Source organism: Pleurodeles waltl, chromosome 11 (genome assembly GCF_031143425.1).
Source record: "Pleurodeles waltl isolate 20211129_DDA chromosome 11, aPleWal1.hap1.20221129, whole genome shotgun sequence".
Lineage (NCBI taxonomy): Eukaryota > Metazoa > Chordata > Amphibia > Caudata > Salamandridae > Pleurodeles > Pleurodeles waltl.
Window position 1 is genome coordinate 380,075,859 of NC_090450.1, and position 26,083 is coordinate 380,101,941.

Sequence of the window (26,083 nt, forward strand, 5' to 3'; positions counted from 1 at the left end):
CATGGGCTGAGTGTCTTTGTGGTCAGAAACAAAGCCAGTCCTGGGTGGAGGTGCTTCACACCTCCCGCCTTCAGGAAGTTTAACACCTGGCAGTGAGCCTCAAAGTCTCAAGCCTCAGGTTACAGTGGCCCAGGGCACTCCTGCTAGTGGATTATCCCCTCCTCCCCTCCGGACAAAGCCCCACTTTTGGTGCCAAGTCCGGTGGGAAAACAGGGAGGAGTGACCACCCCAGCCAGGACCACCCGTAAAGTGTCCAGAACTGAGGTGACCCCCTCCCCGCAGAACCCTCCATCTTGGTTTGGAGAACAGGAACCAATAGGATTAGGTTTGTGCATTCCCCCCCTCCACCAAAAAGGAGTGGGACCAAGGAGGGTGTAGCCACCCTCAGGGACAGTAGCCATTGGCTACTGCCCTCTGACCCCTAAAACGCCCCTAAATCTAGGATTTAAGGGCCTCCCTGAACCCAGCTCACCAGATTCCTGGTGACCTATACGAAGAAGGACTGCTTAGCTGAAATCCCCAGCAGATAAGAAGGAAGACGACAACTGCTTTGGCCCCAGACCTACCGGCCTGTCTTCTGATTCAAAGAGCCTGCAAAAGACCAGCGACCTCTGCCAACTGGAGAGGTGTGCCCTGTACCCAAAAGGACCAAGCACTCCCGTGGACAGCAGCTCTGTCTACGAAAATCTCCAACCAAGGACTCCCACTTCACTCCAGATACACAACTCTTGACCCGTCCTGTGCACCAGACGCCCACAGCCTGTGTCAAGATGGAATACCCAGCAAGAGAGGGTCCCCAGGCGATTGAGAACAAGTGCCCACCCATGGTTGACCTGTCCACTCCTTCACGACGACACCTGCAGAGGGAATCCCGAGGATCCCCCTGACTGCGAAACTCCGGACGAAGATATCAGATGCCTAAAGACACACTGCACCCACAGCCCCCAGGCCTTGGAGAAACCAACTCCCAGTGCCTCTACATTCAGCAGGCAGCTCTCCTCCCTGTTCGACTGGTGGTGTGCCGAGACACCCCCTGGACCTTGCCTGCAGCCTCTGAGTGACCCCCAGGGTCTCCTCATACACCAGCATAGAAAACCAGATGTCCTGTTGCACCCTGCACCCGGCCGCCCCTGTGTCGCTGAGGCTGTGTGTTTGGTGCCTACTTGTGGCCCCTTCGGTGCTCTTCTAATCCCACCTGGTCTGCCCTCCGAACCACGGGTACATACCTGCAGGAAAGCCTGATTCCGAATAGTCCCATCTCCATAGGAGCCTATGGTAAATTTGCTAAAATTTGACCTCTGCACCCGACCAGCCCCTTGTTGCTGGTGGTGGGTATTTGGGGGTAACTTGAACCCCAATCGGTGGACTTCCTAAATCCTGGAGATTGAAACTGTAAGTGTTGTACTTACCTGCAAAACAACCTAATATTTCTTCCCCCCAGTAACTGTTTCTGAAAATTGTACTAGTGTCCATTTTTAAAACAGATTATTGCCAATAATTCAAAAACTGTATTACTTACCTAGTTCAAAGTACTGTTGATACCTGTGTGAAATACAACACTTTTAAGATACTTCCCTGCAACTTGAATCTTGTGGTTCCAAAAATAAATTAAGAAAATATATTTTAGCTATATAAAAACCACTGGTCTGGAGTTAAGTCATTAAGGGGGTCAATCTGACCCTGGCGGCCGGTGGGCGCCAGGGCCACCGACCACGGGAGCACCGCCAACAGGCTGGCAGTGCTCCCACGAGCATTCGGACCGCGGCGGTTCAGCCGCGGTCGAGACGCTGCTCGGGGGAATCCTCCATGGCGGCGGAGCGCGCTCCGCCGTCATGGGGATTCTGACACCCCCTACCGCCATCCTGTTCCTGGCGGGTCTCCCGCCAGGAACAGGATGGCGGTAGGGGGAGCCGCGGGGCCCCTACAGTGCCCATGCCAATGGCATGGGCACTGCAGGGGCCCCCGTAAGAGGGCCCCACTGTGTATTTCAGTGTCTGCAATGCAGACACTGAAATACGCAACGGGTGCAAACTGCACCCGTCGCACCCCTGCAACTACGCCGGCTCAATTCTGAGCCGGCGTCCTCGTTGCAGGGGCATTTCCTCTGGGCCAGCGGGCGCTCTTTTGGAGAGCGCCCGCCGGCCCAGAGGAAATGTTTGATTGACCGCGGTGCGGTCATTTGGCGGCGGTACCTTGGCCGTCCGCCAAGGTTATAATCACCCCCTAAGTGTGTTGTTCTTCTATTGTCTGTGTGTGTACAACAAATGTTTTGCACTACCCTCTGATAAGCTTAACTACTCGACTACACTACCACAAAAGAGATCATTAGTATTATCTACTTTAGCCTCTGTTAAGCCTCTGGGGAACCCCTGGACTTTGTGCACACTATATCTCACTTTGATATAGAATATTAAGAGCCAACTTACTACAGTGGCCAAACAGAAGTTCAAAAGGTGACAAACCTACTCCCTTCTGAGGCAGTTCTCTATAGGCGAAAAGCAAGCATGGCAGCAGGACATCCAATCTCATTTTGAGTTTTTCAGGGAGCCCCATGATCATGCCCTTCAATGCCTTGTTAAACTCTCAACAAGTCTATTGGTTTGTGGATGGTATGGTGTGGTGAACTTGTAAGTCACTCCACACTCTTGTAGTTTACGTAAGCTGACATGGCGTTTGTACCTCTGTCAGAAACCAACTCCTTTAGAAACCCTACTCTGGTAAAAATAACAATCATGGCTTTGGCTACTGCTCGAGCTGTAGTAGACCTAAGGGTAATTGCTTCAGGATATCTAGGACATGATCCACTACTACCAGTATCTACCGATTTCCTGGGGCTGTGAGTGGCTCAAGTGGACCCCTAATGCCCACACCAACCCTTTCAAAGGGAACCCCCACCACAGGAAGTGAAATGGGGGGGGGGGGGGTTTGGGTGGTCACCTTTCTTGCCACTGGCTTGGCAGGTGACATAGGAGTTACAAAACTCCTTCACCTTCTGGGACATATTGGGCCAGTAGAAATGACTGACAAACCTATTCCATATTTTTGTCTGTCCCGGGTGCCCAGCTAGGGGATGTCATGGGCCAAAGTTAGGATAAGCTCCCAAGGAACTACCACTCTCCTGGTTCCCCTAGGTGTGGGGTCTCTGGCCTCAGTGTATAGGAGTCCATCTTCCCAATAGACCCTGTGGGAGCCACTGACATTTCCCCTCTCCTGTGCATCTGCTTGTTGCCTCAGGCCTTCAAGAGGGAGGCAAGTCTTGTGTCACTGGCAAAGCTATTCCCTTGTGGGTCCCCCTGGTCCCAAGATCTCTACCTGGTACAAATCCAGCCCCATGGACTCCGTTCCTACAGAGGATAAGACTACTTCCTGAGAAGAGAGGTCATGTTTATTTTGCTGCTCAGAAGCTGGTCCCCCAGTCTACTTACCCTTTCTCTTGGAAGGTTGGGCCATTATTCCAGGCTCCAACACTTCTTTTTCACCCCGTGATCAGATTTGTGTTCTTGTTTTTACACACATGATCTCAGGGATTCCCAGCATGGCTGCATGGGTTTTGAGTTCTACCTCGGCCCAAGTTGAAGACACCAGATCAATCCCAGGCAAGCATTCCATTGGTATTGCAGAAGAGACCACTACCTGCTTCAGGCCAGAAACCCCTTCCCATTCTAAGGGTACCATAGCCATGGGACGGACCTTAGTTACAGTGTCAACATTGGTGACTGGATAAGTTTGTCCAGATACTGTCCTGGGGAAACCAGTTTTTCTGTCACCATTGTAACACTGGTAGTTGTATCCCTTAGTGCTTCTAACTTTGTCCCAATAATCAAGAGGTGCTGTCTGAATTTTTACATGTTAGGGGGCCAGACAGCAAGTGTGGCAACATCTACCCCACCATCAGAGACTAAAGTAGTGTCAGTGTGAACCCTGATTTGCTCTAGGCACACTGTTGAGCCCACAAGGAGACTGGCTATACCAGTAGTCACTGGAGCAGTACTAGGGGGATTCTTTTTGGGACAGGCCAAGTCTCCAGTTTGGTGTACATTCTGTTTACAGTTGTGAGACTTGGCCTTTTTGGGATCAATGTTCTTACCCTTATGAGGACTGTTAAGAGGCTAGGGGCCCACACTCCTGTGCAGGTTATTGGGGCCCTTGTGAAGACTCTTTATTTTTATCCTTAGGTGTCTCACCACCCTTCACCTCCACAGGCTTTGTCACCCCTTTCTTTTTATTATCCCCAGTGGAGGTTTTAGTCACCCTTGTCTTGACCCAGTAGTCTGCCTTTTTCCCCAATTCTTGGAAAGAAATTGGACCGGTAGTCACTTCCTTTGGGGAGGGGGACACAGACCTAAACTCTATTGGTCCATGTCCTCCAAACCAAGATGGAGGTTTTTTTCACTTCAGCTCTGGACACCTTATGAGTGGTCCTAGCTGAAGTGGTCACTCCTCCTTGTTTTTTCCAAATTTCCCAACAGACTTGCTGCCAAAAGTAGGGCTTTGTCCAGTTGGCGGGGATCTCCACTAGCTGCGGTGTGCCAATTGTGGAAACAACTGTACATTTTTAGGGAAAGAACACTGATGTTGGGGCCTGGTTAGCAGGACCCCCTCAGACTCTCAGTCAAGCAAGCATCAATATCAGGCCCAATTAAAAAGAGAGAAAGAGGAGAGAGAGAGAGAGGGGGGAGGAGGGGATTAACCAAATAAAAAAGGGCACTTTCCTACAATGATGTTTTGTCAGATTTTGACTCCTGATGCGCTAAAGCGAGATACTCCTTCCACAGAAGTAGGAATTTGCGCAGGTCCATTGTGGCCCCTGGGGTCTTCTCTAAATCAATCAGTTGTCGTTCCATCATCGCCATGTCCTGCCTTTCCCGCTTCCATTTTTGTGCTATAATATTTTGGGCCCCATCTCTAAGAACTGCCTTGTAGGCCTCCAATATCGTTATCACAGAGGCCACCGAGTCTTTATTCTCCTTAAAGTATGACTCCTTTTTAGTGGTCACTGCTTGAGCTATCTCTTCATCTTATAACTACCAGACGTTCAGCCTCCAGCAACCCCTCTCTTTATGTGGCCCGGTCCCAATTGCTAGCCACAGAGGGGAATGATCTGACTGCCCTCTTGCAAAGTATTCTGCTTCCTCTATATCGACCACTTCACCTGCTGGAGCTAGGATGTAATCCAGTCTGGAAAAGACTGAGTTCCAGAAAAATATGTCCCTCCCACCCCCTGGGGGACAGCTTCTCCAGGTCAGTCAGGCCTAGGACGGTCACCATGTCGGCCAGCGGGGTTCCCCGCGTGGAAATCGCTGTGTGTTGCAATCAGTCCTGTCTGAAATGAGGGGGATCTCCTGATTAGGATCGCCACCCATCTGGACCCGGTGGTGAATCCAACATGTGATATTACAGAATATACCCCTCTACCAATAAAGCTACAGTATAGGCCCTTGACATGGGTTTCCTGGAGGAAGACTATGTCCGGTTTACACCTTTTAATATATGCCACAACCAACTCCTGATTGATTTTATTACCTAGTCAGTTGACGTTCCAGGACAACACAGTGCATCTATTATTCTCATCCATCAGGGACATGTATCTGTAGACTGCATAGTGTGGCTGACCATTCCCGACCAGTGAGCCCCATCGCGACCCAGCTATACCGTGAAGTGTTTGTTGTGTGATCACTAACTCTATGCCTCTGAGCCCTGTGTAACCATCAAAGCTACCCCCTACCCCCCACTCTTCTCTGCAGATTTTGTCGCCCCTAACTAAAGAACTGGTCCACAGAAAGGCTGGAGAGGTCTACCCATGAAAAATTACCACAACTTGCAATTTAAATTACTCTTCACAACTCAAAACACCAATGGGCAATTGCTTGATGCTTAATGCTGCTAATATGGGTGCTGTGCACATGGAGCGAGCTAGAGCTGCCATCATGGGGGCCTGCACTTCTAACTCAGTGCCCCAAAGTCAATTAATTGGCAGCTGGTAGAGTTGTCCCCTTTTAAGCCATTTCTTGAGCGGTGGGCGCTCAAACATCCTGGTCCATCACCCCCTCCTCCAGCCCAGCTATAGCTGATGCCAGAGGGTGCAATGAGTCATGGGTCCTGGTTTCTTCGGGCCTGGATGAATCATCTGTCCATGTCATTAACTAGCAAGTCGATTTGTTTCTCTTTATGGTTGTCCCAGCGCTCTCTTCCGAATCTTAAAGAGGACTGTCCGTTTGGCCGGGAAGAGGAGCAAATATAGTAATTGGAGAGTGTGCAATTTGGCTTTCATGGCATCAAATGTGCGTCGCTGGCGCTTAACTTCCCTTGTGTAGTTGTGGAATATTTGTACCAATGAACTTTCTTAATGTACCTCCTTCAGTTTCCTGGCTTCAGACAAGATTAAATTCCGGTCTTTATAGTTTAAAAACCATGCTATCACTGGCCTCGTGGGGCCCTTGGTGGCAGTTTGTTCCCCAGAGCGTGATGAGCACGTCCTATCACAAAGCAGGGTGAAAGTCTCTCTTTGGGGAACACTTGGGCCAGCCAGTCTCCCAGGAACTTGACTGTGCTCAGGCCTTCTGCCCCTTCTGGAAACGCCACAAAATGCAAATTATTCCTCTTTGCTCTTTTTTCTGCACCTTCCAGGCGCCACACCATGTCCTTGTTGTCTGCTCGTACTTCTGTGTCCTCTTTTCTGAGGATGTGTAGTACATCCTCCAGGGTTGATATCTGTGTTTCAGCTGTTGTCACCTTTTCCGCCACAGGGGATAAGATCAGAGGGAGACGTCTGATCTTATTTTGCCAATCCCACCCTCTAAGGCAACCGGGGAGGATTGTATGGCTTGCAGCAGCGCCACACTGTCCGGGCCTGTCTGCACAGTTGGGTGCCCATCTTAATCTGTAATTGAGGAGACCACTCTGGCATACTTGTCTAGTTTCCCTTGCTGGGAGGGGGCCCAACCAGGCCCGCTGATCCTTTTTCAAGAGGAAGGCACAGTGACCATGGGCAACTCCACTAGCCCTCCATTATGTCATCTGGGCAGCACTAGGTCCTGGCCTCTTATGGGGCATCTGATCTAGGATAGTGCCTGCATCATAATGGGCAATGCTGTAGAGGGTATCTGCAGATCGCATGTGTACACCCTGGGCTCACTAGCTGTCTCTGGCTCTCCCCTGCATGGTCATGTCGTGTAGTTGGTGCCTCGGTGTGGGGTCTCTGAAAATTTTAGCTCGCTTTGAGCCTGTTCTAGATGCTCCATGTTTCCTTCAGAAGTGTCAAGTCGCCCCTCCAGTCGAAATTTAGCCCCCTGCTCTTATGGCAGTCTCCCACACCACTTGCTTGGTCCGTCAGATTGCGGGAAGGAGCCTAGGATTCACAGGGTCCCTTCTGATCACCCCCCCACCATAGGCATCCCGGGAGGGGGCCCCAATAGGACCGTTACTGTTTTCCCTCCCCCCAGTATGAAGATCAGAGTCTTTATTGCTGCAAAGGAATGAACTCCGGGGGGAATCCTCATCACCTCTGGCAGCGAGGTGCACCTCTTGCCTCTCTCTAATCCTCAGGTCACACTCTGAGGTCATCCACAACATAGGTGAGGCAGCTGCGTCCCGACAGCAGCCCCTGCTCGGCCTCATCTCTCTCTCGGATCACCTCGGCACGGCCACTGTCAGAGGGCTGCCGCCTCGCAGTAGGCCACTCCTGTTTCAGCCACCTCTTCCTTCGTATCAAGTATGCACAGGATCCAAACGCCTTCTCGCTGTTCTCCTCCGTCAGTGCCCTGTGTGCAACATTTTCCTGGGGGTCACGGCTTCGTCCACCTTCTGAAAGCAGGATTATGTAGGATTCATTTGGGACCTGTAGCAGAGCTCTTCACTTAAAGTCCATCCTCTCTACCATCTTGGCCACACTCCCAAATCTCAACAAAGTCAAATTAGCACTATATCAGCAACTTAACGTCAGCCTTCATAACATTTCACATTTTCCTTGAAACTTTCTCTGCAGCATCAAGCAATTTTTCATCTAACAATGCAGCTGCCCAAAGGCATTTACCAGGGTGCCTCTCCCTAGGAGGCAGTATTTGATCAAGGCGCACTTTTGAATTTCAACGCATTACCGCGGCCAGGCGGCAATTGGCAGGGAGACGCGGTGAGACGCAGAGGAGTGCATCGCTGCTGCCAAGAGACGCGGAGGCACAGAGGAGTACTACCACGCCTAAAAAACACCAAAAAAACACCGCAGGTTAGGAAAAGAGGAGGTGAAGAGGGGAGGCAAGAAGTAAGGCCTCTCCCCTCTTTTCCATAGTCACCGGATAATAAAGGAGGACACCTTGTAGCCCCGCACTACCTGAAAGGTGGGTCTCTTTGAGAGACGAGTGACGCTGTATCACTGTGAAGTGCAGAGAAAAGCAGACCAAAAGGGAGCCAGGTGTGAGGAGAGGAGAGGCGGTGGAGTGGTGCTTTGCCAGGAGTTGTGGTGCCACTTGCCCTCGCTATAAGAGACTTTAACAGTAACTATAGTCACTGGTCACACCTCTGAACCGTACTGTCTCTGTGGAGTAGTTTGACTTTGTCCCCTGGCATAGCATCCTGTCTCTTTCTGCGGAGTTGGGCGGAGAAAGCGTGGGGACTGGAGAGGGCTGGAGAAGAAATCTTGCTGATGCCAAGAGGAAAATAGATCCTCCGTAGTACCTATTGACGTCTAGCTCTCCCTTCTGGGGCAAAGTCATCACCTAGACACCACCTGGTGCTTAAGGAAGGAAGGTTGTAAGGAAATGCCTTCCTTGGCACGGTTACTCCCTGACGTTTTGCCTTTTGTTGATGCCAGTTATGACTGAAAGTGTGCTGGGACACTGCTAACCAGGCCCCAGCACCAGTGTTCTTTCTCTAAACTGTACCTTTGTTCCCACAATTGGCACAGCCCTGGCACACATATAAGTCCCTTGTAAATGGTACCCCTGGTACCAAGGGCCCTGTTGCCAGGGAACATCTCTAAGGGCTGCAGCGTGTCTTATGCCACCCTGGGGACCCCTCACTCAGCACATGCACACTGCCTCACAGCTTGTGTGCGCTGGTGGGGAGAAAATGACTAAGTCGACATGGCACTCCCCTCAGAGTGCCATGCCCACTTCTCACTGCCTGTGGCATAGGGAAGTCACCCCTCTAGCAGGCCTTACAGCCCTAAGGCAGGGTGACTATACCACAGGTGAGGGCATATGTGCATGAGCACTATGCCCCTACAGTGTCTAAGCAAAACCTTAGACATTGTAAGTGCAGGGTAGCCATAAAGAGTATATGGTCTGAAAGTTTGTCAAACACGAACTCCACAGTTCCATAATGGCTACATTGAAATCTGGGAAGTTTGGCATCAAACGTCTCAGCACAATAAACGCACACTGATGCCAGTGTGGGATTTATTGTAAAATACACCCCGAGGGCATCTTAGAGATGACCCCTGAATACCAGTCCGACTCATAGTGCTATTCTGACCAGTTTCTGCCAGCCTGCCACAACCAGACGACTTTCTGGCCACATGGGGTGAGTGCCTTTGTGACTCTGTGGCCAGGAACATCGCCTGTACTGGATGGAAGTGCTTCTTACTTCCCCCTGAAGGAACTGTAACACCTGGCAGTGAGCCTCAAAGGCTAATGCCTTTTGTTACAGCACCCCAGGGCATCCCAGCTAGTGGAGATGCCAGCCCCTCCAGCCACTGCCTCCACTTTTGGTGGCCAGGCTGAAGGAGATAATGAGGAAAACAAGGAGGAGCCACCCACCAGTCAGGACAGCCCCTAAGGTGCCCTGAGCTGACTCCTGCCTTCAGAAATCCTCCATCTTGAGATTGGAGGATTCCCCCAATAGGAATAGGGATGTGCCCCCTCCCCTCGGGGAGGAGGCACAAAGAGGGTGTAGCCACCCTCCAGGACAGTAGCCATTGGCTACTGCCCCCCAGACCTAAACACAACCCTAAATTGGGTATTTAGGGGTGACCAGAACCCAGGAAATCAGAGTCCTGCAACCTGAAGAAAGAAGGACTGCTGACCTGAAAGCCCAGCAGAGACGGCGGAGACACCAACTGACTTGGCCACAGCCCTACCAGCCTGTCTCCAGACTCAAAGAACCTGCACAGCGACGCATTTGACAGGGACCAGCGACCTCTGAGGACTCAATGGACTGCCCTGAACCCGAAGGACCAAGAAACTCCTGAGAACAGCGGCACTTTTCAAAAACAGCAACAACTTTGCACCTTTCTAACAACTTCTAAAGAAGTGTCTCTTCCCGCCGGAAGCGTGAGACTTCTCACTCTGCACCCAACGCCCTAAGCTCGAGCTCCAGAGAACTAACACCGCAGAGAGGACTCCCAGGCGACTACGACAACATGAGTAACTTGAGTCGACCCCCCTGCACCCCTACAGCGACGCCTGCAGAGAGGATCCAAAGGCTCCCCCTGACCGCGACTGCCTGGTAACAAGGAACCCGCCGCCTGGACCAAGCACTGTAACTGCAGCCCCCAGGACCGACAGGAACCACCTTCCAGTGGAGGAGTGACCAGCAGGCGGCCCTCTTCCTAGCCCAGTCGGTGGCTGGCCCGAGAAGCCCCCGTGCCTTGCCTGCACCGCCTAAGTGATCCCTGGGTCCCTCCATTGCTTTCAATAGCAAACCCGACACCTACTTTGCAGTTTGGAGTTTGTGATATCACTCCTTCGATAAACGTATACCTGTATCCGTCCCCCTAGACGATAAAGCAGCTGTGTTCATCTGTATTCAGTCAAGGGCCTAGTCTATGACAAGGATGATGGCTAAATACTTTCGAAGGAGCAGGACTTTTCTTAATTGCACATGTAAAAAGACCAAGTCAAATCCCTTATGGAATAAGAGCATTCCTCTCCTGCACACAAAAAGTATAAATTCCATTCTATCCGTTGTCCAAAAGGAGTCACCTGAAGAACTAGCTACTAATGACTGCACTGAACTAGGAGTCAGCAGTGCTCTTGATAGAGAGAAGGAGGTACCCCCATCCGTCTTGAGGGGGGTCTCTGAGACTCAACCACCACCCCAGGAAATTCAAAAGTCCTCAACAGCGAATGTGACAGGTGAGGTGGGAACTAGAGCAGGACTAGAAGATTTTACTCTCCCAGATATTGATTTGGATTACGCCCAGGGGAAAAGAATCTCTCCCAATAGTCACTTAAAGACTCATCTGGATAGTAACCTTGGTCCCATGACACCAGGTCTAAGGCTGTTCAGTAGTACTCCCTCTGACCTTTCTCTTTCTCCTCAAATATCTTAGCTGACGCCAGACCTCATGTGCTCTCTGCATCTGCTGAGTGGTCCCCCAGAGCAAAACTTAATATTCTCTGAGTCCTTCAAATGTCTTGAAAGAATCTGGTATTCTATCTTGGTTCTCCTAGAAAAACCAGTTACTAATTCTGACCATATACAAGACAAATTATTACCCATATTGAAAACCTTGTTAGATCAAAAGAACCTAAACCCAGGTCAAGTTGGGAAATCTGGTAGGGCCGTTCAGGCTGATCCGCAATCGACGGGGCAACAAGTTCTACAACTATTTCTGTGTTCGCCAGCCCCACGTGGGCCCATGACTTTCCTACTTGGCTTTCTTTCTCAGAGCAGGGTTCACAGGTGGGAAAGCCGGAAATTCATCGTAATCCTTCTAACACTCAGGATCCTTCCTCCCAAGAGAGCTTAGTCTATTCCTTAGAAAATCTATTTTCTAGTCCTTTCCCTGCGAGCAACGTAGCCCCCACTGACCATGAACCTGCTCCAAAAAAAGATGAGGCTATTCCCCCAATGGCCCCCTATCTCATTTTTTTTAAACCTAAAATAAACCCTGATTTGCTGCCGGTGGAACATGAGGGGATCCTGGCTGAAAAAGCCTCAAGTAAGATGTTCTCTGGGAAAAAAACAACAGTAAAGGGGAAAAACAGAGGAAAAGGAGAATTTCCAAAAAGAACCCAAGAAGGATTAAGTTCGAGGTTAAGGGCTGAAATGGGTCCTCATCCCAGCAAGAAGAACAGGAATTGACTAAGGATGGGGAGTCCCAAGGTGGTGAGATCAGCTAGCCCCCTAACTCCATGGGGTGAACAAAACTAACTCCCATGGAGGTGCAACAGTATCCTCCTCCTGACTCTAGGAGTCTGTTTCCCATTGTAAAATTACGAGAGGTCTCCACCTGCAATGTAAATGCAAATATAGCGGCAGTAAATTGTATGTCTGACCCCTATAAAGGAGGGGATGAATATACAATGGAATAAGTATCTCTTGATAGCACAGAGACTCCAGAATGTTTAGAGTTTTCCGCTTTATTTGGTTAAAGTGTTATCTTAAATTGTTCTGCTTTAATTTCATGCCTATCAGATATTGCTGAGTTAACGTTTATTGACAGTTGTGATATTTCCCGCGTTTATCTTGAGCATAGTATAGGAATGGTAAAGACAAAAGCCTCGTTCTTTTTTAAAACGGTTTTAAATTTGATTTTAGTTCATTGTGAGCAGTTACATCGCAGAGGTATAGATGTGGTGCCAATATGGGTAAGGAAGCTTTCCCGTAACCAGATACAGCCCAATATTACCCATCACGTGAACGGTACCAATCTGCATCAAAGGTCTGCTTATATTGCTCCCTACCGGGAAAAAGTTAAAATTTCCGTTACTCATGGTGTAAGAGTGGATTTTGGAGGATGCCTCATCGTATTACACAGGCACCAAAAAGGAAAACTGGAATTGGCTGGCGGGACCCTTAAATAGCACTCTAAACTGCACCTGGATGAAGAGTATTTCTTCACATCCCTGATACTAACCAGAGTTTGTCCTTGGTCTCCTGGAATGCAGCAGTTTAGGGAACACTACAGAGAAATTAGATCTCATCTGTTCACTTCACGTGGATGCAATCTGCATTCAGGAGAACTGGAGAGTTGCAGATTTAACATATCCTGAGAATCTGGTTCTAAGTAGAAAGGCGCAGCCATCAAAGAAAGGGCGAGCAAAAGGAGGAATTGCCATATTATTGAATATTAAACTTAAATGGGAATATGTTAGCACGTCTATCTCCTCAAACGTTTTTCAGATTGTGAGATTGTATCCAATATCAGAGAATGGTAAAAAAAATCCCTGTTAATAGTTAATGCTTATATCCCCCAGATAAGGAATTCGATAGTGTTTTATTGTCTATGCTCAATCATATTTTAGTAATCTGCTCTAATCCACATGAAAGTGTAGATGAGTTACTAATAATGGGAGATTTAAATTGCAAAATCTCCAACTTATCCCTTTCCACTTTTGGGGAGAGGGAAACCGCTTTAAATATTCCACCGACTATTTCACCAGGCTTGAGAGAATTGTGCTATATTATTCTAAATGGGCGTTTTAGTTCTGATCATCCAGCAGCCTTTACACATAAATCCCTGCAGAGTAGCTCACTAATTAAGTGATAGCTTCCGATAATATTGCTCAATCAGTAGAGATATGAGAGTCATGAATACATCCTTTAGTGATCATAAGATTCTCATTCTTTTGTTAAAAATGCTCTTTTCCCTCATAGAATCTTGGAACCCCCAGGCAAAACCATTATATCATTAGCTTTTGTGGGAAAACAGGTAAAATCTTTTGGACTCCCGCTAAAATGTTCTCTGTAAAAAAAGCTCTTGAATCTTTAGTGAGAGAAGGAGTGGAATGGAATGTCAATCCCCTAAATCATTTTTAATTTTTTTTTTTAAATATATAACCTGCAGTGTTAAATATCATCGTCCAAAGCTGCGACAAAAGAAAGTAAGCCAATCCATTTTTCTATAAAATAGAAAAATGTATAAATTGTTAAGGAGACAGTATGAATGGGAGTCTATAGACAGGAGCAAGAGAATATCTTTATTAATAAGAGAAGAGCACGAGTGAAGTTAGGTATAAAAAGGGAAAAGGAGGAACAGATATAGATAGCTGTGGGGGAAGCAGCAGAGACAAAATTCCCACAGATTTTGGGACACCATTGCTAAAGGCTGTGGAAGGCGTAAATCGTACAGTGGACCCCCCCCCAATAGCTGAGGTGGGCTGGAAGAATTATATATCGGCTCTGTATGCAAAAAACAAGGTGAGTGAGCCTTGGGAAATGGATTGGAGTAAAAATGATAGCTCTGACAGAATTGTTGGGGGTCCCTCCTCTGCGTCTGAAATTGAGGGGTTTTGTTAGGACAATGAGGAATTCCAGAGCTATGGGCCCAGATGAGGTCCCGGTGGCTTTAATCAAACTTGAACCTCTGCTTTGGGCAAAAATCCTCCATCCGGTTTTCCATGCCTGCTACTTAAAAAGTGGAGTCCGAGGCTCCTGGAGAGGGAGTGTTATTGTCCCGTAACATAAAAAGGGTGATAAATCCTTGCCTGTAAATTATCGCCAAATCGCACTATTGGACGCAACTGGCATGATATTTGGAAAAAGTATTTTAGTACATTTAACTTCCTGGGTCGAGGACAAAGAAATACTTCCTCTGGAACAAGCAGGTTTTAGAAAGGAACATAGTACTTTGGACAATATTTTACTGTTACATACGATAAATGAAAAATGTGTTCAGATAAGGGAAGGGGAGAGTATATGCAGCATTTATTGACTTCTCTAAGTTTTTCGACAGAGTGGACAGGTTAATACTGTGGAAAAAACTAGATGAACTGGGTACCCCCCCCCCCCTCAAACCTGCTATGCTTGATTGTAGCCTTGCACTCCTATACCTGGTGTAAACTTTTGCTAAGAGAAGAACAGAGCTTGTCTGATAAATTCCATACAAAAAATGGACTGACGCACGGCTGCTTGTTGGCACCATTGTTATTTTCCTTATCTATTCATGATCTGCCCAGTTCTGGGTAAGAAAATCAACTTTTCCTGGTCTTTGGGCCAACACAAGCTAGAGCGGGTAAAATCCTACTGTTTCTTGGGGAAAACCTTCTCCTCACTCAGTGATAAAGATCATATGTGCAATAAAGTTTCGAAGGCTTTATCTCAAGCACAAGGTCTAGCTAAATTTTTTTACAGCAGTTGGTCTTCGTCATTTCCACCCTTTAATAATGGTATATCAAACAAAGATCCTGGCCACTCTTCTGTATGCTCTTCAGGGCATAGATATCTCCAAATGGATTTTTTTTATAGATAGGACGGAAGGATAGATATTAAGACAATTAGCCCTGTGTAGTAACTCCGCCTCAGGGGCAGCTTTAAGGCTCGAATTTGGTATCAAGAATGTTTTCGTATTGGGCCTTGTGGCTGTGGTTAGGAGAGCTTATAGTTTAGCCTGCAGTATGGCAGCTACCTTAAGAAATTTAGCTTTTTTAGAAATCTTTAATAGACTGAATGAAAAATCTATGTTTTAAAAAAAATTATAATCTAGCTTTACAATTGCTTGAGCTAAACCATGTTTTGATTCAATCCTCCCTGCCCACTACGCTTAAAATTCTTTTAAAAGAAACATAATGGTTGAAAAGTTTCTCCTCTGATTTACAGTTCTGCAGTAATAAAAGGAGACTGACCAGGTTAACCGAATCAGTAATGCTGAAACAATCTCAGCCCTACCTTTCTTGGAATCTCCCCCAGGGGATAAGGCGCTTGTACTTTTGCTGAGACTAGATAGATTGCCCCTTAGAGATCTTACCTCCAAATGGGATGGTTTTGATAATAATTTCAATCTATGTCAAATGGGTGTGCAGAATAGTAAACATGTTCTATTTATTTGTCCTGCTTTAGCCCCGGCTAGGAAAATATGGCTAAAACCTCTGTACCTGCACTTTAATATTCGCTCAGTAGGAGAAACTTTGGAAGCCCTCTTTAATCCTCCCAATTAACTCTTTTGTTTTGGGATTTTTAAATTCTTTCAGTCTTTTTAAACCTCTCATTAAGCAAAATACCAGAGCACACCAGAAGGTAGTCCAAACAATAAATGGCAAAGTCCATAAAGAAATTCTTCTTCTTCTTCCAATGAATAATCTTTATTTGAAACGAAACACGTGTTGGCTGTTTTGTGTATTTCTATACTCACCAGAAATAAAGATCATTCATTGGAAGAAGAAAAATAATTTCTTTATGGACTTTGCCATTTATTGTTTGGACTACCTTCTGGTGTGCTCTGGTATTTTGCTTAATGAATTCTTCCAGCACAGTTCATAACTATGTTATGACCAGTGCAGTAGACACCTGGGTGGTTGAGTGTCATACCGGCCCTAGCACCCTAACACTAAAAGTTTTGACAAACTAGCCGGTCATCATAACTACGGATGTGCGGACTCTATAGCATCAACAACCTTTCCTTTCTTGTTCCCAAAGTTTTTTAAACCTCTACTAAATGTCCTGTATGGGTGATAAATATGAAGTTTGAAAATGTACTCTACAGGGAAGATTGGAGAACTCCTGGTGTTGTTCAATTCGCATTTTCTGTTAAAGGTCGTTAGTTTTGAATTTTTCTATTTTTTCGGCTCAGAAGTATATGTTTCACAACTGTTTTTATTGTAGAAAATGTTATGGTATGTGAGGGTTCTTGACGAGAAGTCTCTCTACGGTTACATGCCGTACTGCCTGAGGTGCTCTATGGATTTTTCTGCCTCAGAATATCTAATGCTTAAACTCTAGAGGCTAATTTGAATAACTAGAATAATTTAATCAAGTTTAGACCCGCTACTATGATATTTTATATGAGCAATGCATTTGTCTAATTTCTTAGCTATTTTTTGATCTTCTGTGGACTTTTTATATGAATGTTCTTAGGTTGTTTTATGTTTTTTTTTATAAAGTGGTTTAACATGTGGACATCTTAAGAGTTCCAATTCATGAAATAAAAACTTGAAACTAAACTTGAAGCTCTCATCTTTTGTTCACTTGTTAATTGGTCATCCTGCGGCAGGTCTCCACCAGTGTTCAAGCTGGTATCTTGTGCACAAGATGACACGAACAGGATGATCCCAATAACAGAGTACCAATTGTGTGCCAGTGGTGTGAGGGTGGCTGTGATATTCCCAAAGAGATTAGATGGAGCCAGCTAAACATTCTACCAACCATGGTGACTATGCTGAGTACCTTCTTTATAATACACATTACACATGAAGTGCATCACCTTCTATTGGGCTGAGGATCCCTGCCTGTAATTCACCTGGACTCCCGTCATAATTTTGATGGCTGGGGGGAAAGTACAAAATGTACAATTTGACACAGTCAAATCACCCCATCACTATCCATAAAACAAAAACATATTCCACTATACAATGGCAATCTAGGTGCTGTGGATTTATTGATGTGGAGTGGAAAATGAGGGGCTAGCCTTTGGAAAAGCAAAGTTTGTTGTCTGTCACCCTAGAAAAAGGTGTCCATAGAGGCAAATATGAAAGTGTCAATGGTGCTCTGTTTTAGGACTTTGAAGGAGTAGACAACAGAATGTGAATTGCTCCACTTTTTCTTTCAAAGAATGACAGCATCCTGTTGAGAAGGGGCAGGCATAAACCAGGTGATGAATGCTTTCTGCTTCTAGTGCACTCTGTTTTTTTGGAACATCTATTCAAGCTATGGTTCATTCAGCATTCTTCTTGATTAGTTCCCTTACGATCAGTAATGACCTTGTTTGGGATGAAGCACCCACAGTAGTTGGCAATGCTCAGCAAGTTGCACATCTCAAATCCCATTTGAAGATGGTTCACAGGTCCTCCACTCTGTTAGAAATGGCCTTGTCCACCTCAGATAGGAGGTCCACACAAGGTGCTTCAGGAAACTACACTGCACCCGTAGCGATTTAGGCCATGTTCCAGTTGTTGCTGGTGAGTCTGATTAAGCTTTTGATGGTATTTCTCTACCCTGGTGCCTTGTATGAAGACACTGCTACTCACAATGAGAACTCCTGGGAATCCTACTAGGATCTCTAGGATGACATTTTGTAATACAACTATGGCTTCACAGTATTGACGGAGAACCCCATAAATGTTGAATGTTGTTACATGCCAAGAATCAGTAGAGGTGGGTGAGCTGCTGGAAGCTCGAGCCTGAAGCCTGGCTTTTTGTCAGCTTGACAGAATGTGGGCATCTCAAGCTTATAGCGAACCAGCTTTCATGTGGCTTCGGCTTTCACCCTCACTCTATCTTCAAGTACAAAGAGTTAAACACAAAGCATTAACATTTGAGGTAAAAAGGAGAGACAACTAGATACCCATTTAGTGCTGATTTGTGCACAGTGAAACCAGAAAACTGGATTAATCGAGCTTCCACCTTAAGCAAATTGTGTGTGAACTGAGACAAATATTTTATTTTACAGATCCTCCTTTTTCTTCACTATTGCACGTGGAATCTCTGTTAAATACATGATTTCAGAATACTAGTTGTCCAAAAACATATAACATTCGATTGAATACACTATAAAGTTGGTCTAACTACTAGAATACGGGCCACATACAGGTTTTAGTTGAGAACTTTTAGCCTCTCAATTCACTACAGGCACTGTTGCTAGGGTGGGGGCTTGGGTGATAATAAGTTCATGTTTAAAAAGTATGCCTTTTAAAAAATACTTCTCAGTGCAGAGCTATAATGTGACATATTAATGTAAAAGCTTCCACGTGTTAAAATTCAAAAAAGTGTATCATATCTTACCTGATGTTTACTGTATGATTTACACGGCAAACATTTTCAGGGCTCAGCTCACTGAGGGACTCTCAGAGCAAAGCCAGACCCTTGGAACAGCTCCCCCCTATTAACGTGTTGGCTCATCCACCTTGAGGAATCAGGTTAGAGCAGTGGTCTTCAAACTTTTGAATGCGGCCCCCCCCCCCACCCCCCCCCCCCAAAAATAGAAAAATAAAAATCATTCAGGCCTACCCTCAGAATTTTTCACAATTATTTTATAAAAATGCCAATGTATGTGTATACTTATTTTAACACTGCAGTAAGTACTGTTACCTTTTTAAAAATGCAATAACATGTTTCTGCATAAAACAAATCACTTATCTGTATAATGCTTCTTTTGGTCAACGTTGTGGCACCCCTCCTGGAATCACTTGAGCTCCCCCCCCCAACCCAAGGTGGTCTCACCCCCCCAGTTTGAAGACCCCTGGGCTAGAGTATGATAAGGCTGAAACTGGTCTCGGGTGCTTGGGCTCTCATCTAGAGGTGAAATGGTTTGGCTGTTTTGCTTAGACTGCTCCTATTGGAACCTGACCAAGTCCAATATGCATTTGGTTGGTCCCCATTTGGAGTGGCATTGAGGGAAAAAATAGTGACTGGAATGTGATTCTAGTGACTGCCAATGGCTTAGACTTTTGATACCAGTCCACCTGTCAACTTTGCATTTATTTATAACGTTTTTGTGGCAAAGTACCTTTATATAACATTAAAATAGTTTTAACAACAAAAGAAGTTATATCTGAAAAGTACTGAAAAGAAAGGTATGCTTTTCAAATATTTATTCTGTTTATCAAAGTAACCAAACAAATCTTGACATGTTGGCAGGCATATAATGCTGGAGACTTATCAGTAAACTATAAACATATCATAAAGATAAATGATAATTAGCTCAAGAAAGTCTGAGGGCTCACACTCTTGAAGGACACATTTCAAGCCAGTAGACCAAGAGAGCCTTGTTAACACTGAAAACAGACAATCCTTGGAACATAACAGTTACACCACGAAGTATGGTCTGCCTATAGTTGAGGCCAGCTCAGGACAACAAGGTCATCCTAATCTACCACATGCTGAACTATGGTCAATGACATCACATTTAATCTTTGAGGAAGTTGAATAAAGATGCAGAGCTTGTTTTTGGAAGGAAAAATACCTTGACAGACGAGGTTAGGAAGCTGCTGCTATGGATCTTTGGGCCTGGTGAACCAGATCCGCGACCAGCCAGAGTAACGTTGAGGTGCTTACTTGTTGGACTTCCTGTACATAAAAAACAAGTTACATTTCAGTGTGTAGTAAACATTTCGAACACAGAAATTAAGGACCCCAGCTAAAATATAGTTTGTGGGGAAAATTAAACAATGTAAGGAAAACCAACTGGGAACTTTACAATCTCAGTAAATTAATTCTTATATCACTGCATCAAAATATATGGCCAGAGAATTAACTATTTGGTTCACAAATATTATTATAAATCAGTAAAAAACTGAACATATCTTCCTATTAGACTCATTCTTTACGTATCCTTAACAACATATTTGTACATCTAGAAAATAGACAAAACATATTTGAGAAAACTTGTAATCGTGTGGGTAAGTACGTTCACTCCACAAATCTCATGAATAGGGCCAGCGCCTAGATACCCCCACGTTATGCCCAGCCACACAATTGAATTAACATTTTTATCAAGACAAGTGGAAGAACGCTGGGTGGTAGGAATTTTTAGGATACCTGTTGATTCTGGAAGTTCATGTCACAGAAATGCAGGGAAAATGTTCAACTGTAGGCACACTTTGAGGTTTGCAGAGTATTGTGGGTAAGATCTTTGTCAATCCACACAAGGCATTCCACCCTAAACTTTCCTGGGTGTTTACATTTCGGCAATGTCAGGGTGGTCGTCGATCCCCAGCCAGAAAAAACACCACTACCCTTATTGCCATATCATATCTTTTGTGAAAGGAAATGTTTATGTTATTTTGGGGGCATTCCTGTCATAGGCACTGCCCCTACCCACACAAGCGTGATACCATCTTTGTATCTGGAGACTTGGAGGAATGTTGAGTGGTAGGAAATGTGTGGCTCCCCACAGAATGGGAGAGAAATGTGTGTCTTTTTTTTTGTCAAAGTTGGAGTGTTGCAAAGGTTTATGGGTATGAAAACCACATGGCAGCCACAAAAGTTGCCCCACTCTGGATTCCCCTATTTGTCTAGTTTTGTCTTGTTATTACCAATTGTATTTCTCTGCATTTGTGCCTCTGCCTTCCAAATGCGAGGCATTGTGTAAGTTAGACATTTTGATGAATGCCCTTTGAATGACATGGTAGTATGGGTACCCACAAATTCAGAGATGTACAAATAATTACTACTCAAACTCTGTATCTGGTGTCTATTTCAGAAATACAAAGATTTGTTTGATGGCCACTTTTCACTCTTTATATTTTACCATATGAATTGCACTATACCTGTCACACAATGTAAAACCATTGTTAAGGTACAGTTCAGAAGTTGGCTCTAAGTACCTCAAACTCTTGGAGAACCTACAAACCCTAGCTATCCCAGCAACCAGAAGGGTGTAGCAGATGTAATGATATACAGCTTTTGTAATTCAGCCAACGTGAAAAGAAGTTACAAATGAAAATGTTTATCAGAAATGGCACCTTTTTCCTACTGAACGACTCATTTTCAATATTTTTTTTACTTCAGCAGTTAGGTTCTTTGGGAAAACGTTGAGGGACCTACACAGATGACCTCTTGCTGAATTCAGAAGTTTGTTTACTTTTCAGAACCTATACCTTTCCCAGATCACCAATGGGTTTCACCCTGGTTTCCATCATGAACTACAAGCAAGCTGAAAGCTCTGAAAGAGGGAAAATGGGCTACCTTTTTGAAAAATGCCACAAATATGTTTAAAAAATAGTTTTCTGATTCAGCCCTGCAGGTTGCTGAAATGCAGGAAAATTTGACATTAGCAGACCAAATCCTATGTTAATGCTTTTTATTTTTAAAACAAATGAGGGGGGTTAGGGACACAAGCTTTTTGTGGAGCATTATTTTGCTATTTTTTCAAAAAAAAACAAAGGGGGTGATTCTGACCCCGGCGGTCAAGGACGGCCGGGGCCAGGGTCGGCGGGAGCACCGCCAACAGGCTGGCGGTGCCCCGCAGGGCATTCTGAATCCTCCATGGCGGCGGTGCCTGCTGCGCCGCCATGGGGATTCTGACACCCCATACCGCCATCCTGTTCCTGGCGGTTCGCCTGCCAGGAACAGGATGGCGGTATGGGGTGTCGTGGGGCCCCTGGGGGCCCCTGCAGTGCTCATGCCAATGGCATGGGCACTGCAGGGGCCCCCGTAAGAGGGCCCCACAAAGAATTTCAGTGTCTGCTTTGCAGACACTGAAATTCGCGACGGGTGCAACTGCACCCGTCGCACATTCCCACTCCGCCGGCTCCATTCGGAGCCGGCTTCCTCGTGGGAAGGGTGTTTCCCACTGGGCTGGCGGGCGGCCTTTTGGCGGTCGCCCGCCAGCCCAGTGGGAAACCCAGAATAACCGCAGCGGTCTTCTGACCGCGGTGCGGTATTCTGACCGCGGTGCGGTATTCTGGAGGGGGGAACTCTGGCGGGCGGCCTGCGCCGCCCGCCAGAGTTAGAATCACCCCCAAAATTTTGTTAGATTTTTGCTATTTTCAGTCCCCTCCAGGGGAACCCACAAAGCCTGGGTACCAATGGAATCCACAGGATGTTGTTGAAAAGAATGTAGGAGGCTGGCCTGGCTTGTAGTGGGTCCCAAAGGTACTTACACCTTGTGCCAGGTCCAGTTATCCGTTATTAGTAGAATAGAGGTGTTTCTAGCAGCTTAGGCTGATAGAAGGTAGCTATGGCAAAGCAGCTTAGTCTGAACTAGGAGATACGCAAAGCTCCTACTATACCACTTATATCATATGCACAATATCATAAGAAAACACAATACACAGAGTTACTAAAAATAAAGGTACTTTATTTTTATAACAATATGCCACAAGTATCCCAGGGAGTACCCTCAGTATGAGGATAAGTTATATACACAAGTTATATGTACACAAACCCAAAACAGGTAAGTAAGAGTCAGAAAAGTACTGCAAACAGTGTAGAATTACAATAGGTTGTAATAGGCAAACATAGGTCTAGGAGCAACACAAACCATATACTACAAAAGTGGAATGCAAATCACGAATGGACCCCAGACCTATGGGAGCTTGTAGAGGGTCGCTGGGACTGTAAGAAAACAGTCAGGGTGTCCAAGATACCCACCCCAAGACCCTGAAAAGTAGGAGTAAAGTACACTTACTACCCCAAAAGAGTACAATAGTCGTGATAGGGGGATTCTGCAAGAACAACAAACACCAGCAAAGCACTGAAGAGGGATTCCTGGACCTGAGGACCTGCAAAGCAAGGGGACCAAGTCCAATAGTCACAACAGTGTCCAGGGGGGGCAGGAGCCCAGGAAACCCCGGATGAAGGTGCAGGGAAGCTGCCTCCGGATGGAAGAAGCTTGGAATTGTGCAAGAACGAAGAGGTCTAGGATTTTCTCCTTTGGATGGAAGATGTCCCACGTCGCGATGAAGGTTGCAGAAGTGTTCCCACGCAGAAATACTGCAAACAAGCCTTGCTAGCTGCAAGGGTCGCAGTAGAGGTTTTTGGGTGCTGCTCGGGACCAGGAAGGACCAGGATGTCGCCCCTTGGAGGAGGAGACAGAGGGGGCGCTCAGCAACTCAGAGAGCCCCCACAGAAGCAGGCAGCACCCGCAGAAGTACCGGAGCAGGGACTTAGAAGATTTGTGAACCGGAGTCTATGCAGAGTTACAAAGGAGGGTCCCATGACGTCGGAGGCCAACTCAGAGGGTTGAGCACTGCAGGACGGAGTGCTGGGGACCCAGGCTAGGCTGTGCATGAAGGAAATCCTGGAAGAGTGCACAGGAGCTGGAGCAGCTGCAAATCACGCAGTACACAGGTTTGCAGTCTAGCGTGGGGAGGCAATGACTTACCTCCATCGAACTTGGACTGAAGGATCACTGGACTGTGGGAGTCACTTGGATAGAGTTCCTGTGTTCCAGGGACCACGCTTGTCAGGATAAGAGGGGACCCAGAGGACCAGTGATGCAGTCTTTTGGTGCCTGAGTTAGCAGGGGGAAGATTCTGTCGACCCACGGGAGATTTCTTCTTGGCTTCTGGTGCAGGGTGAAGGCAGGTGACCCCCCAGAGCATGCACAACCAGGAAACAGTTGAGAAAGCCGGCAGGATGAGGCGCTACAATGTTGCTGGTAGTCATCTTGCTACTTTGTTGCGGTTTTGCAGGCGTCCCGGAGCAGTCAGCGGTCGATCCTTGGTAGAAGTCGAAGAGGGAGATGCAGAGGAACTCTGGTGAGCTCTTGCATTCGTTATCTGAAGAATTCCCCAAAGCAGCGACCCTAAATAGCCAGAAAAGGAGGTTTGGCTACCAAGAAAGGAGGATTGGCTACCAAGAAAGTTAAGAGCCTATCAGAGGGGGTCTCTGACGTCATCTGCTGGCACTGGCCACTCAGAGCAGTCCAGTGTGCCCCCAACTCCTCTGTTTCCAAGATGGCAGAGGTCTGGGACACACTGGAGGGGCTCTGGGCACCTCCCCTGGTAGGTACTGGTCAGGGGAGGGGTCACTCCCCTTTCCTTTGTCCAGTTTCGCACCAGAGCAGAGCTGGGGGATCCCTGAACCGGTGTAGACAGGTTTATGCAGAGATGGGCACCATCTGTGCCCATCAAAGCATTTCCAGAGGCTGGGGGAGGCTATTCCTCCCCAGGCCAACACACCTATTTACAAAGGGAGAGGGTGTAACACCCTCTCTCAGAGGAAATCCTTTGTTCTGCCTTCCTGGGCCAGGGCTGCCTGGACCCCAAGAGGTCAGAATCCTGTCTGAGGGGTTGGTAGCAGCAGCAGCTGCAGTGGAAACCCCGGAAAGGCAGTTTGGCAGTACCCGGGTTCTGTGCTAGAGACCCGGGGGATCATGGAATTGTAATTCCATGATCTTAGACATGTTACATGGCCATGTTCGGAGTTACCATTGTGACGCTACACATAGGTAGTGACCTATGTATAGTGCACGTGTGTAATGGTGTCCCCACACTCACAAAGTCCGGGGAATTTGCCCTGAACAATGTGGGGGCACCTTGGCTAGTGCCAGGGTGCCCACACACTAAGTAACTTGGCACCCAACCTTCAGTGAGTGAAGGTTAGACATATAGGTGACTTATAAGTTACTTATGTGCAGTGAAAATGGCTGTGAAATAACATGGACGTTATTTCACTCAGTCTACAGTGGCAGGCCTGTGTAAGAATTGTCTGAGCTCCCTATGGGTGGCAAAAGAAATGCTGCAGCCCATAGGGATCTCCTGGAACCCCAATACCCTGGGTACCTAAGTACCATATACAAGGGAATTATATGGGTGTACCAGTGTGCATATGGGGGTAACATGCCAGGCAAGATGGTACTTTCCTACAAAAGGACACAAATTTAGGCATGGATACCTTATGTGGAAAAAACGTTAAGGAGGTCTAAGCGCTAAGTTCCCCAAATATCCAAAAAAGGGTTAAACATTCTAGAAGGAAACGGCCTAGTAACGAAAAAGTTAAAGAAAGCTCATTCTAAGAGCAACGCCAAAGCATGAGGTGCATCATGAAGTATGCGTGTGTAGTGATGAGTAGTAGTAAGTTTTAACTTACCAATTTATAAGGGCAGAAGGCCATGTTGTGACGGTCAATTTAGAATACAAGATAAAATTAAAAACATTTTTTAAATTAAAACAAAGTGCATGTGAGTGCAAGAAAAGGAAACAAGCGACCCAGTGGAGATTTGAAAATGGTGAGCCCTTATCTGTTCGTGGCATGGGACGCTGCAGATTCACATGCTGTGCATTATCCTGCCATCTAGTGTTGGGCTCGGAGTGTTACAAGTTGTTTTTCTTCAAAGAAGTCTTTTCGAGTCACGCGACCGAGGGACTCCTCCCTTTCGGCTCCATATGCGCATCGGCGTTGACTCCATCTTAAATTGTTTTCCCCGCAGAGGGTGAGGTAGGAGTTGTGAATATACTAGATGTGCCCATGCAATGGAGTAGGTATGTATGTACATAATGTGTATTAAAATAATATTTATTTACAAATGTACAATTTTCATTCAACTAATAACGGCTACAGGCTCCCGGGGAGGTGGGAGGGCGCATGTGAATCTGCAGAGTCCCATGCCACGAACAGATGTACACTGGGTAAGTGACATTTTCCATTCGGTGGCATGTGTAGCTGCAGATACACATGCTGTGCATAGACTAATAAGCAGTAATCTCCCCAAAATGCGGTGGCTTAGCCTGTAGGAGTTGAAGTTGTCTGAAACAATGTTCTTAATACATCCTGTCCTACTGTGGTTTGTTGTGTTGCTAACACATCTACACAGTAATGCTTAGTG

General features: G+C 46.4%; 1 protein-coding gene across 2 annotated transcripts in view; it reads right to left on the minus strand.

Moving 5' to 3' along the window:
* The window catches only part of YEATS2 (YEATS domain containing 2), a 1,667,962-nt gene that overhangs the window by 1,113,407 nt on the left and 528,472 nt on the right, over nt 1-26,083 (minus strand). For both annotated transcript variants that reach the window (XM_069213699.1, XM_069213698.1), the window contains exon 12: nt 19,775-19,878. In XM_069213699.1, the coding sequence (XP_069069800.1) occupies nt 19,775-19,878 (104 nt within the window). The remainder of the gene's footprint in view (nt 1-19,774; nt 19,879-26,083) is intronic.